At 37.9% G+C, this 14,774-nt stretch overlaps 1 protein-coding gene across 2 annotated transcripts in view; it reads right to left on the bottom strand.

Annotated features, from left to right (window-relative positions):
• TRIP11 (thyroid hormone receptor interactor 11) overlaps nucleotides 1–14,774 on the bottom strand; it is a 58,884-nt gene that overhangs the window by 21,581 nt on the left and 22,529 nt on the right. For both annotated transcript variants that reach the window (XM_081830038.1, XM_081830039.1), the window contains exons 8-13: nucleotides 13,874–13,914; nucleotides 13,228–13,314; nucleotides 9,955–10,167; nucleotides 5,931–8,951; nucleotides 4,880–5,020; nucleotides 3,484–3,677 (exon numbers count right to left, since the gene is read on the bottom strand). In XM_081830038.1, coding sequence (XP_081686164.1) covers nucleotides 3,484–3,677; nucleotides 4,880–5,020; nucleotides 5,931–8,951; nucleotides 9,955–10,167; nucleotides 13,228–13,314; nucleotides 13,874–13,914 — 3,697 coding nt within the window. The remainder of the gene's footprint in view (nucleotides 1–3,483; nucleotides 3,678–4,879; nucleotides 5,021–5,930; nucleotides 8,952–9,954; nucleotides 10,168–13,227; nucleotides 13,315–13,873; nucleotides 13,915–14,774) is intronic.

The following is a 14,774-nucleotide window of genomic DNA, read 5'->3' as shown; positions in this document are numbered from 1 at the left end:
GTATCACTGATGTACTTCCTTAATGTATAATGATTACAAATAAGATACTGCAATAGCCTTTCCTGGGTTTTTAATATCCAGTTAATAAATTCTTAATCAGGAGCCATCCATTAAAGCCCATTAAGCACAGCGCACTTTGAGGAAACTTTACCCAATAGCACCCTCTTGTGGGAAGAGCAGTAAATTGATAATCAAGAGACAACTCCGCCCTCAAATATCACTGGATTTTATGCAACCTTGCTGGTTAGCATGTCACTGAACGGGTGGGTGGTTGCAAGGACGAAATGCACTATGAGGTCACTCAAAAAGTTAACACCAGGTATTACTACAGTTAATAAAGGGCTCAAAACACTGTAATCTGGTTTGTAGATCTGAGTCACTCATTCAAAAATATTACTGAACATTTGGGACGCCTGGGTGGCACAGTTGGTTAAGCCTCTGCCTTTGGCTCAGGTCATGATCCCAGGGTCCTGGGATTGAGCCCCATGTTGGGCTCCCTGCTCCACAGGAAGCCTGCTTCTCCCTTTCCCTCTGCCTGCCACTCCCCCTGCTTGTGCTCACTCTGTCAAATAAATGAATAAAATCTTATAAATAAATAAACAAATAAATAAATAGCATCAATGCCCACGCCCAGTGACTTTATATTTCACTGGATGGGAGAAGATATAAGATGGGTCAACAATTACTTTTGTACCCTAAAGTAAAATATAAGTGTGCTATCAAAGATTCAAATAAAGCGTTATGCAGGTTCAAAAGAAAAACATCACACCAGGGTTTGGTTTTGAATTTGAGGAGCAGGATGCTAACTAAAGCATTCTTTACAAAGGATATGCTATTTGAAGAAGGTGGGACTAATAGAAAAACTGTTAGGAATCAGGCTTACTCTAAGCAGAAGAATATAAAATGAAAAGGTAGAAGATGGGGTGCCTCGGTGATTCATCCACCTCTTGATTTCGGCTCAAGTCATGATCTCAGTCAGGGTCGTGAGATCAAGTCCCACATTGGGCTCTGTGGGGAGTGTGCTGTAGATTTTCTCCCTCCGCCCCCCACCCCTGCTCACGCATGCGCCCCCACATGCTCTCTCTCTCTCTCTCTCCCTAATAAATAAATAAATCTTAAAAAGAAAAGAAAAGAAAAAGCAGAGGAAATAGGAAAACAGTATCTCTAGCTAAAGGACTGAGTAAGACAGTTTGGCTGGATGTAGGTGATAACGCAAAATAAGGCTAATGAGGGTGCAGAGAGCCCAGAAACTATTTTAATTAGAGAAAATAAGGACCCAAAAATTCGAAGATTATCTAATTTTATTGCCTGAGAAGGTTTTGGCATTTCTGCCAATGTGAAACACATACACAAATGATCACTCGTTTTCATTATCATTTTAAACAAGTTTTCTTTCTGAGACTGAAGGTACAATATTCCCTGCAAAGCAGTGGGAGTTCACCTCAGAAATACGGTCTCCACTGGCCTATAATCTCTTTGCATACAGAGGTAATATCTACTATGTCCTTGTATCTCCCTCAGCATCATACACAGTGAAAAACAGAAAGATGTACATACCACTAATGGAAATATAAATGGACATGATTTTTATGGAAGATTATTTGGCAGTACATCTCAAAAGTTTTAAAAATGCCCTTTGAACCAGACCTGCCATTTCTGAAAATTGAAGCTAAGGAAATAATGTGTCATCAACACAAAAATACCTATCTTGGGATATCATGACAGCTTTCTTAGTAATTCTGAAAAGTTGAAACACTTCTAAATGTCCAATAATAAATGACTGGATTAAAGAAGTTATGGAAAATCCAAATAATGGTATGCTATGTAGCCATAAAATGATAATGCAGAAACATGGCTTAACATGTGCTGATACTCATATTATCAAGTATGGAAGCAGATTACAAAATACTATCAACAGTATGACCTTAATTTTGCTTTTAAAAATACATATAATATGGGGTGCCTGGGTGGCTCAGCCAGTTGAGCAACCGACTTGATCTCAGTTCAGGTCTTGATCTCAGGGTCGTGAGTTCAAACCCCGCCTGGGGGCCTACTTAAAAAAAATATATATATAACATATACATACATATATAAGAAGCATGCAAAGGCACAAAAAAAGGATTATCTCTGGATGGGACTGTGACTTTATGTTCTTTTTGGTTTACGTAATTTTCCTGAAGTACAAAATGGGTTTTTATAATAAAAAGGGAAAAAAAGAAAATACATTATTTTTTAAAAAGTTATTTTTTAAATTTATTTGAGAGAGAGAGCACAAGCAGGGAGAGCAGCAGAGGGAGAGGGAGAAGGGAGGGAGAGGGAGAAGGAGGCTCCCCGCTGAGCAGGGAGCCTGATGTGGGGCTCAATCCCAGGACCCTGGCACCCCAAGAAAATAGATTTTACTGAGAAAAATAAAATGTTAAAATATATAAGTAAGGAATCAATCATGCCTCCATAATGAAGCCTCCATAAAACCTCACAAGGAGAGGGTTTGGAAAGCTTCCAGGCTGGTGAGCACTGGGGATGTAGAGAGGGCTGCCTGCTGGGAGGGAGCTGGAAGCTCTGCATCCCTACCCCATGCCTTGCCCTACCTATCTCTTCCATCTGCTGTTCCCTGACTTAAGGCCTTTTATAATAAACTGGTCCTCTAGTAAAAATAAAATAAAAATATAGAAGCAGGGACCTAGTAATTCAAAAGTTCCAACAAACCAAGAGCTAATTCATACTGACTTAGGTCTTTATCTTGTTACTTTTTTTTTTTTCTTAAGATTTTATTTATCTGACAGAGAGAAAGACAGCAAGAGCAGGAACACAAGCAGGGGGAGTGGGAGAGGGAGAAGCAGGCCTCCCGCAGAGCAGGGAGCCCGATGCAGGGCTCGATCCCAGGACTCTGGGATCATGACCTGAGTTGAAGGCAGACGCTTAACGACTGAGCCACCCAGGTGCCCCTACCTTGCTACTTCCTTTACTCTCTCCCTTCTAATATCCAAACTTTATTCAACCTTAGATCATTTGATCATGAATAAAACCACATATGTCAAATTAGTTCTTTGGGAGCATGACAAAGTCAATTAAAATCCGTCAGGAGAAAAAAAAAAAAGAAAATCAGAATTTAAGTCTAAACTCTTAAAACAGTGAGAGGCAATTATCTAGGGTGGTAGTTAGTACACTTATAATAAAAAGTAAATAATAATAATAAATAAAATTATTTTTTTAAAAAGGAAAAAAGAAAAGACAGATTCAGAGAGAGCTGTTTGAATGCCAGATCTGGTCAAGAGTTACAGACCCGAACATGAAACACACACATACTCTGCGTCTGACCTTGGGCAGCTTACTAAACCTCTTTACCCTTAGTATCTTCATCTGTCATTTGGAGATAATGAATTTCGTAAGAGTAAATTGAGGTAAGCCAGGAAAAATGCTTACTGATTCTGACACTCAAGAAGTGTTCAACTAATGTGAGTGCTAAAAACAGGGAAAAGTTACCTTGCATTTTCCATTGCATTGGAAGATGAAACTAGCTTTTCCTCCAATACTGTGACTTTCTTTCTCAGTTTGGCCTCTCTATCTTCTGCAGCCAAAGCTTCGCGTGTGTAAGAATCCTCTGATTCTAAAAGATGGTTACGCAATCTCTCTAGTTCCTGGTTTAAGCGTAATTCTTTGTCGCGTAAATGTTGAACCTAGGCAGAGGACACCTCTTTATTTTTCTTCTATAAAATGTTCCCCTTTCCCCTCTACAAGCCACTTTGTTATCAAATCTTTTGCCCATTACTGAAGTATATTAATTATATACTAATTACTCATATTGCAAGATGTATTTATATTAGGAAAAAAGTCTCCAAAAATCAACTTGACTTTTCATCTGGAAGTTTTATTTTGTAAGAGCTCATTCCCTGTGGCTATAATGAAAAATGGAATTGTACCAAGTACAAGCTCTTTGTGACAGACCACTTTTTCAGTAAAAATCTCATTTTTTCATACGTGATGGGTGAGAATTTTTTTTTTTAAACTGACGTGTATTTGACAATATTATACGAGTTTCAAGTATACAACATAGTGATTCAACAATTCTACATGTTACGCTCTGCTCACCACGGTAAGTGTAGTTATCATATCATCATACATTATTATAATTTACTGACTATATTCACTATGATGTATTTTTCAGCCCTTATTTGACTTATTTATAACTAGAAAATTTTACCTCTTAATCCCCTTGACCTATTTTGCCCATCTTCCCTAAACCCCTTCCTGCTAGCAACCACCAGTTCCCCATGTTTATGATTCTGTCTCGTTTCACTGTTTTTTTAGATTCCACATAAGTGAAATCACACGGTATTTTCCTTTTTCTGTCTGACTTATGTCACTTAGCATAATATACCCTCCAGGTCCATCCATGTTGTTGCAAATAGCAAGATCTCATTCCTTTTTACGGATGAGTAATATTCCATTTATACACCACTTCTTTATTCATTCATCTATCAATGGACGCTTAGGTGGCTTCCCTATCTTAGCTCAGTAAACATGAAGATGCATGTACCTTTCTGAACTAGTGTTTTCACTTTTGGAGGGTAAATACTCAGTAATGGACTACCGGATTATATGGTATTTCTGTGTTTAATTTTTTGAGGAACCTGCATACTGTTTTCTACAGTGATTGCATCAATGGGAAACTTTTTTTTATACCCAAGATATGCCATGGTTTTCACTTTTGAAAACTGAAATAATATATACTCTGGGAGGTGAAGATCCTACAATATAACACATCGGAGGAAGACTGAGAAAAAATCACCTGAGAAATTAATTTTAATAATTCATTCTAGTTTTCTTAACAATTACTAAGCTTATTGCTTGAATCAATTTCTTTAGAGTAAAAGCATACCTCATTCTGTAAAGCACTGTTTTCCATTTGTTTCTGTTTCAGGGCCAACATGACCTGGTCTCTCTCCTGTTGAAACTTAACTGTCTTCTCCTGCATTGATTTAACTGCATTTAAAAGCTGATTTAACTCCCCAGTCTTGCCCTTTTGGAAAGAAATAACTTTAGCCTTAAGAAAAACACATTTAAAAAGACACATTTTCTTCATTAAATAATTAATTTTGAGATACAGTTAACCATAACAAGATCATCAAAAACAGAGTCTGAGAAACTGTCAGTCTAGAGAAGCCTAAGGAGACATGACAACTAAATATAATGTGTTATCCTGGATGGCATCCTGAATAGAAAAAAGACATTTGGTAATTTTTTTGTAAAAAAAAAAATTAAGGAATTTAAAAAAAAGTAGGAACTTCAGTTAATAGTAATATATCAATATTCGTGAATTCGTTGTTACAAGTATAGCATAGTAATCTAAGATGTTAATAAACAAGGGAAACTGGGTGTGAGGCATATGGGAACTCTATTATCTTTTCAACTTTTCAAATAAACTATTCTGGAAGACAAAATTAAAGAATTCTCTCTCTCACTCTCAAATAAAATCAAATCTTTTTTAAAAAAAGGTTTTAATTCAAAAGACACAATCTCTTCAAATTTACCCCAAAATCAATCAAAAGAGTATGAGAGAGAGTTATGTGTGTGTGCGTTCATTCAGCAGGCCTGCACAACTGTTCCTCAGAAAGTACAAGTCACTGGCAAAGAAAAGACAGGGAAGTCATTTCAACACTTCTGTTTTCTAAAGAAAAATATTAATTGCTACTAAAGTCTTTTTTTCTATTTAAATTAACCTGTTGCTAAAAATGTTTGGAAAGATCTAGTAATTTAGGGGCGAAACCTCCAGGTACCTTTGAGGAAAATTTCATAAAACCCTGAAATGAGTATTTCTGAATGAACAACTTCACATTCCCGTTCAAACATAATTATCTATAAAGTAATCAACCCACTGGAAAATCTTCTCCACCCCAATTTCCCTGTATACAATTCCATCCCCAACATACCTGCTCTTTTTCTTTCAGTAGCTGCTCAAACGCGAGAGCCTTTTCCTTCATTGAATGGCACTCAAACTCTTTTTCTCGAAGCATCATGGAAAACTTTGTGTTAGTCTCCTGTAATGCTTGATACTCTGTTTCCTTTTCCCTGGTTGTTTGTACTATTTTTTCATTTTCTTCTTTTAGTTTGCAAATGTCCATTTCTAAAATTAATATCCGCTCCTTCAGGTTGGTTACTGCCTGCCTCAAAAGTTCATTTTCATTCACTTTGTTGGTGAAATTTTCATTTAAAGAAAGCAACTGATCACTTTTGGCTTTGATTAAGAGGTCTTTCTCCTTAAGTGACTTTTGTAAGACATCTTGTTTCTCCTTTAGCTGCTTAATTTCTGAATCCGTCTGTTCCTGTTCTTTTCTTTCTAGCTCTGAGGTGGCAGCAATCGAATCAGACAACCTGTGATTATTTTCCTGGAGCGTTTTAATTGTTGCATCTTTTTCCTGCAGTGACTTTCTTAGCTCTTCTAGCTCCTGTGTCGAAGACTCCCTCGATGTATCGGGCTCAACTGTTCCAAGAGACTCTGCTGGCTGGGAAGGAGGCGATGATCCGGAGGAGAGTTGAGGTGAAATAATATCAAGTTTTCCTAAAAGAAGATCTTTGGTGCTACACAGCTGCCCTATGCTGTGCTGAACCTGTGCTAGCTCCTGCCCAAAATTTTTGAGTTTGGTTTCATTCTGCTCATAACTTTGGATCAGGCCAGTGTAGTCCACTTGTAATTTAGAATTATTGTCACTGTCAACCAAAACTTGTGCCTGAAGCTGATGGAGTTCCTCCTGAAGCTGGGCGGACTCGTGCTGCATATTCTGGACCGTGGTCATCACCTGCTGTTTCCACTCTTCCATCTTCTTCACTTGTTGTTTTAATTTGTCGCGTTCCTGCAGAAGCGCCTCAAACTGATTGCTGTTAACACCTCCAACCTCATTCCCAGTGCTGGATGTTTGTAAAACCGTCAATAAGGTCTGGCATTTCTGACTTAATGCATCTATCTCAATGTCTTTTTCTCGAATGATACGTGATAAATTCTGAACAGTTTCTCTAAACATTTCTTGGCCACCACCTTCAGATCTAGTGGACAATTTTTTATTTTCATCTTGCAGCTTCACGAGAGCTGCCTCTTTGGCAGCAACGACATCCATCATTTTGTGGTATTCCGTTTTCAGGTGGCTATTTTCCCTAGTCTTCTCACTCAAAACAGCTAATACCTGTTCTCTCTCCATAGCGTAGGCCTGCAGCTGCTGCTGAAGGTAGACAACGTCCTGGGTGTAGGAAGCTGAAGAAATTCTAGCGTGAAGAGCTTGTATCTCCAAGTCTTTCTGCTGGATGATCTGAGTGAGTTTACCAACCTCATCTTTGGACAGCTGATCAATCTGTTTCGTTAAAGATATATTCTTTTCATTTAGAAGCTGAATCTCCAATTCTCGTTCTTTTATTCCTTTTACTAATCTCTCAGTTTCGGCTTTAGATAAATCATGTTTTTCACTGCCATTTTCTATGTTAAGGCTCTGTACTTTCGTTTCTTGAAAGATCTCACAATTCTCCGTTTGAACGCCCTGTCTTTCTTCACGCAACTGGGTTTTGATTTGTTCAACTGTTTTTTGCAAATTCTTAATCTCCTCATCTTTCTCTAAGAAGAGTTGGGTATGGGTGACATTCATCTGCTCATGCTGGCACTTAAACTCATCCATTTCCTTCTTCTGTTCCTCTAAAGACTGAAGCAGCTGCATTTTACTCTGGTTTTGATCTTCAATAATCTTCTGATGATGTTTTATTTCCTCCTCAAGATTCCCCTTTATAATATTCAGTTGCAACACCTCAGACTCTAGCTCAGTAACACTGTCAAGGGGTTTGGGCTCCACCACAGGTGCAGCTCGACTCTGCTGCTCCCGGAGCCGCTCCAGTTCTTCTTTTAGATGATTGTTTTCTTCTTTCATGGACCCAAGACTTCTGTCTTTTTCCTCCATGGTTTGCTTCAAAATTTCATTTTTTCTTAAGGCCTCAGTATATTTATCTAATTCCTCCTGAAGCTCTGAACTTCTTTCTTTAAGTTTTTCAATAAAAATTTCCTTCTCACTTATAAGTTGTGTTAAGTGCTTCTGCTCTTCTAAACTAGATGACAAAATTTCCTTGGTTTCTTGATGATGAGTATCCATTTGTTCAATGTTCTTTTTGAGTTCTGCTATTTCAAAGTCTTTCTCTTGACTGAGTTTCATTAAATGCTGCTGTCCCAGCTGTAAAGCAGAGGTGCTCAAATCACGTGCCTTTGACAGTTCTTTAATTGTCTGCTCGTGCTTACTGGCTTCTTCCAACAGCCTCTGTTCAGCCCGACTCAATTCTGCTTCTAACTGTCCTTTTTCCATTTTTAGAGCCTCCACAAGAGTGTTTCTTTCCAGAGAAATCTGATTGCTACCAGCAATGGATTCTTCCAACTGATGTCTTATATCCTCACATGCTAAAACCAACTTTTCATTTTCCATTTTGAGATCAAAAGCAACTTTGTTTAAATTGTCATTCAGCTTTTCTATTTCTGAAAGATTTTGCTTTAAATTTCTGACTTCGGCTTCCCTTTCTTTAAGTAAGTCATCCTTAAAATCACTGCCAGAGTCGCGATTTAGAGACTGAGTTAACTCATCCCTGACTCTAGAAAGCTCTTCCTCATTTTGTTTAATATGTTCCTTAAGTCCACAGTTCTCCTTCTGCATGTTTAAATTACTTTCTTGTGATTTATTTAGCTGATCTACTAAATCTTCTACTTTCTCCTCAAGCTTCTGCTTGGCTAAATGCAAATCATTTAGGACAAGTTCACTTTGAACTAACTTCTCTTTCTGCACATCTAGCTCTTTAGTCATGTTCATTTTATCATCTTCAAGTTGATGGACTCTCCTGTTCTCATCATTTAGATCTTTTCTCAGTTTACTAATGATGCTGTCTCCCTCATTTTGTTGTTTTGATAGCTGATCTTTTATCAGAATCATGTGCTGAAAGAAAAATAATTTGTATGGTAACTTTAAGACATTCTCTCATTTTAGTACCTAACAAAAATTTTGTAAAATGTCATAAATAATAGAAGAATAATCCTCAGATACGTCTAATCCTTCTTAAAACAGTACTTTTTTAAAAAATCCCAATATTTAGGAGCACCTGGGTGGTGCAGTTGGTTAAGCCTCCGACTCTTGGGTTTCGGCTCAGGTCATGATCTCAGGGTCGTGGGATCGAGCCCCACGTCAGGCTCCACGCTCAATGTGGAGTCGGCTTGAGACTCTCCCTTCCTCTGTCCCTTGTCTTGCTCATGTGCACGCCCACGCACACTCTCTCTCTCTCAAATAAATCTTTTTTTTAAATCCCATCATTTAATCCCAACAAAATTACTAACATCTTACAGCAAATCAATTTCATTAGAGACTAGAACTTAAAGTCAGAGAAGGTACATGACGTATGTTGCTCATTTCCAACTCTTCAACACTGGGGTAGGAGTCATACAGCCCGTGAGCCAAACCCGGCCAGCCACCTGTTTTTTTTTTTTTAAGATTTTTATTTATTTATTGACAGAGAGAGAGCATGAGAGGGTGGAGGGTCAGAGGGAGAAGCAGACTCCCTGCTGAGCAGGTAGCCCGATGTGGGACTCGATCCTGGGACTCTAGGATCATGACCTGAGCCGAAGGCAGTCGCTTAACTGACTGAGCCACCCAGGCGCCCAGCCACCTGTTTTTGTAGATCAAGTCTTACTAGGCTACAGCCACGCTCATTGTTTACATGTCACAGAGCGGAGCTGAGTACAACTGAGATGACTATATGGCCTGCAGAGCCAAAGAATATTTACTATCTAACCGTTTACAGAAAAAGTTTGTCAACCTCTATGATTAGATTATCAATGAAGCAAAATATTAATTAAATCACATGTTTAAATCACACCCATCACTTTCACTTGTTACTCTAGTGTTCAGTATACTGAGAAGAGCTCTGGTTTTCACATCGTGTTACCTTTGTAGCTTCTTGGTTCTGTCTGTCCAATTCCTCTAACTCAGCTACAAGTATTTCCTTCTCAGTGAGACTCTGATTAAGTTCCTGCTCCTTTGCCTCCAAAGTCAGTCTTAAGTCGTGTAATGTTGAATTCAAATCCATATCTCTCGCAGCTGTACTTTTAATTACTTCATACTCACTGTTCAATTTTAAAAGTGATAGCTGAAGCTCTTCCTTAAATAATAAAAAGGGGGAAAAAACAACATATACTGTCAACTGGAAGAAGACACTGAAAGATTTAAAAAAAAAAATTACATATATATATATATATATATATATATATATATATATATATATATATATATAAACAAAACTTGGGAATCTATTCTCAGATGCCTGTGTCGGAAACATGACTGAATAAGACTTCTGCAATGATACATAACATTCAACAATTCGGGGCGCCGGGGTGGCTCAGTCGTTAAGTGTCTGCCTTCAGCTCAGGCCATGATCCCAGGGTCCTGGGATCGAGCCCCACATCGGGCTCCCTGCTCAGCGGGAAGTCTGCTTCTCCCTCTCCCACTCCCCCTGCTTGTGTTCCCTCTCTCGCTGTCTTTCTCTCTGTCAAATAAATAAATAAAATCTTTAAAATAAATAATAAATAAAAATTCAACAAATCACAGCCTTCACTCGTGCAATTTTATGTGTAGCTTCAAGAAAAACATTTCTGTAACACCAAGACAAGATGGAATGACTGTTAAAAGTTCATCCAGCTCCAGCTTCTTTATACAAAAACTTTCCCATTTGGGAGCCTTCCTGATCCCACTCCCACCACTACTTCCATTCTGTCTGCTGCTTCTCTTGCCCCACACACACTCTTCAAAATGTTCCAAGTCTCCCAGCTCTCTGCACTTCCATTCCCTAATGCCCAGTCACCAACAACCATAAACTAAATAAACATCTATAAAAATCAACATTCATTCACTAATTAGAAAACAAAAGGCTTCTTTTCCCTCATTAAAGGAATTTCCCTTATTACTGGCTCCTGTCAGCACATGAAACTTTTCTTTGACCCAAGAAAGTAGGCTCCTTCCTTCCTTTGCCAACCAACCTGAGCAGAGACTAGGTTCCCCTTGCTCAACTTTTAACAGTCTTAAAGATCTATCTATATATGATTTTTAAACTATATTTTATGTTCTGTTCTACTGGTATTTAATGCTTTTCCTCCAAACTCCAGAAGTGGGACAGTTCTCTATGCTCCAACACTGTTTCAACCTGATTGTGATGTTTGTGATACAAGAGTTTAAAGCCTTCTTTCACCAATAGAGAAATATCAAACTTCTATGGAATCTACTTTAAAGCAAATAAGAATCTTAAATTTCTACAAATAAAGAGACTATACGTACCTCACAAACAGACCAGTGAAAACTAGAACATCTGCCTCACGATTCTCATTTTAATTCCAATTCAAAAGTTTATTCTGAACTATAGTTGATGAAAACAGCATTCTCTTATGCCTTTCTAAAGTTATATGCGTGAGGGGACATGGGTGGGGGGGATGGGGTAACTGGGTGATGGGCATTAAGGAGGGCACGTGATGTGACAGGCACTGGGTGTTATATGCAACTGATGAATTACTGAACCCTACATCTGAAACTAATGACGTACTATGTTGGCTAATTGAATTTAAATTAAAAAAAATAGTTATATGTTCAATCAGGAGAATCACAAGTTTTTTCTCAGGTAGATGTTAAGAACATGCACGGCCTTGCAGGTACGTTTGGCATTCTTAAGCAGTGAGCAGACCCGTTATCAGAGAAAATTAAAGGACAAGTTATGAAGGATTACTTAACATCAAAGAAAGGAGCAACAGCTATCAGGCCTGGCTACAGAATCCAAAAATATCACGGCAAAGTTACAGATCTATCAGATATGCGCAGAGATCTGCAAACTACGAAGTACACCTAGGAGAGTTAGAGAAAGGAGCAGAATGCAAAGGGAGCAGAAAAGAGCAGAGAAAATATAGATAATATAAGAATTAAAAAGTGTAGGAGACACTGGCTTTTAGTAGATAGAAAGGGTGGGGGCAAGGATCCCACAATGCATACAACAGTGCATAAAACTAAGAAATTTCCATGCTGATAACATCCCTTTGAGAAACACTGCGTATAAGCTAATGTAGAAGGATGCTGAAAATATGTTAAGGTATACATGAATAGTATGTACAGTATGCTAACCATTGTATTTTTTTAAAGCTATTTATATAATCATACATACATAAGTGTAGTCTGGAAGGATGGACATACAAGAAACTGGTAAGAAAGACTGCCTTCAGAGGCACCTGCGTGGCTCAGTCGTTTAAGTGTCTGCCTTCAGCTCATGTCATGATTGGGATCGAGACCTGCATCAGGCTCCCTGCTCAGCAGGGAGTCTGCCTGTCCCTCTCCCTCTACCCTTTCCCCTGCTTGTGTGTTCTCTCGCTCGCTCTCGCTCTCTCCCCTTTCAAAGAAGTAAATAAAATCTTAAAAAAAAAATTTTAAAAAAGACTGTCTTTGGAAAAGAGGCCAACCGAAAGAGGTGCAAAGGATACTCCATTTGTACTATCTAAAGGTTTTCCATATGAATTACTGAATCTGTACATCAGTGAATATGTATTATTTTTTAAAAATTAATTTTTTCAATTGAGTTAAGACACGGGCATATAACTTCATAATACCAGCTTAGAACTATCCTGCATTTAAGCACCTGTCTTAGTCAGGGAATTATCCCCCCGAGTACTATAAACATAAAAATACCTTTCCCCATCCCCAACACTGCATTACAGAACCTTATTCCAACCCTGCTACCAATATACACAAAGACTCTATCTCTACCACTGAGAATGTATCCCTCTTCGTCCCTCACCACTAAGAAATTCCACCACACCAGATACGTTCCAGGACATTCGAGCAGTTAGTAGATTCTGTAGGACGCCACTACGGCCACTCCAGACTCTAGAACCACCTGTGTATGTTGCTGCTGTCCGGACTTCATCGGAAACCAAAACAGTCTTTACCTATCTTTTTTGCTCCTACTGTATGCCTACTGGCTGCCTTATCTGTAAATGTGAACTCTGGCCAGCCTCTCATACTTTGAACTTTGCCCAAATACCTCATCCTGGTCTGACAAGCATCAATGACACCAGTTTTATCCTCAGGACTCTCAAGACCTAAACATTCCATTTTGATATAAACTGGCCCTTGGCTGTGACCTGTAATACACACATTTTAATTCTGCCCCCATTTTTACTGTACCTACCTTTTCTTGACTCAATAAGGACTTCTGTTTTTCTAAAGTTTCAACATGCATTTTAAGTTTCAAATTGTCTTCAGCGAGACTGTTATCCTAAAAAATGTTAAAACAGTATTTTTTCAGATAAATTTCAAGTTTACAAAAAAGTAAGCAAGCTGTACTATTGTGCATTTGTACTCAGCATTTTTCTAGTGATACATAAAAATTATAGGCATGCAACACTGGACCATCTAAAGCCAGTCACTCATTTTATAAATATTCTTAGAATTTTATATTTCAAAAAATATATAAATACATTTACAAAATAGCCTCTAATCATTAGTAATAGAAGCAACTCTGAATTCCTTCAGAGAAATCAAAATGCATTCCTCACTGTGGTGGAAAATCTGCTTCCACTGTCTATAAACATAATGTCTGTCAAATTAATCTTGGAAGTGATATACTTGCATTTTTAAATTATGTAACTTTTAAAATTATGCCAATTTATGATTCAAAAAGTTTGTTATTAATCAGCAAACATAAAATTACTAAGATGCAAGTTCCTAGGATAAGTTCATGTGAATTTGTAAAAAACACAAAACAAGCAATTACAATAATCAAAATATTTTTTCTTGATAAATCAAAGCTAAAAGCTTTTTCTCTTTAAAATTACCTGGTTTAAATTACTCAGTCTCAAAATTTCATTTTCAGCATCTGTAAAAACAACAATGAATCTGACATTAAAATTCTTCAACTTAATAATTACCTCCTATATTAAACTCAGGAATAAAACTCAATTAAAGTAAAATTTATTTAGAGGCACAATCAGCAAGCCCAAATGGTTCGTAGTGAAATGCATTTTTGTTGTTTTATATTTCTATTTGACTGTATCAAAGAAATCAAAATATAAATGCCAGTTAGACGCTCCATTAAATGCAGTCCTATGGAACCATAGAAGAAAGAATTATAATTGTATTGTGGATGAGTTATAAGTTATTGCCTTGATAAAAACATTAATAACAATGTTTCAAAATGAGTTGATTGGTTTGTGTAGCAGGAAACAGTAAAGGGACTGAGATTGGGGGGAAATGGTTAAAGACAAAAATGTATATTTATACCACAACGATAAAATAATCTCTCAATTCTCTAAAGTGACTTAGACATGACAACAGATAAAAAGATCATTCAAGCTGGAATTACAGATAGATCCATATACAGAAGTGGTTCTAGGACAAATAAACAAATAAAATCTTTAAAAAAAAAGAAAGAAAGAAAAGAAACGGCTATTGATAACCAGGCAAAAGAAATTATGACTGGCTGAAGTTTTTCAGTGGCAATGGAAGTGGGGAAAAGAGGAAGGAGGACTAAGGCAGCAGATTTGTTTTTAAAGCAAATAAACTGGGGCGCCTGGGTGGCTCAGGCATTAAGCGTCTGCCTTCGGCTCAGGTCATGATCCCAGGGTCCTGGGATCGAGCCCCACATCGGGCTCCCTGCTCTGCGGGAAGCCTGCTTCTCCCTCTCCCACTCCCCCTGCTTGTGTTCCCTCTCTCGCTGTGTCTCTCTCTGTCAAATAA

Source organism: Leptonychotes weddellii, chromosome 9 (assembly GCF_054177405.1).
Source record: "Leptonychotes weddellii isolate Sample4059 chromosome 9, ASM5417740v2, whole genome shotgun sequence".
Lineage (NCBI taxonomy): Eukaryota > Metazoa > Chordata > Mammalia > Carnivora > Phocidae > Leptonychotes > Leptonychotes weddellii.
This window is presented reverse-complemented; position numbering and strand designations above follow the sequence as displayed.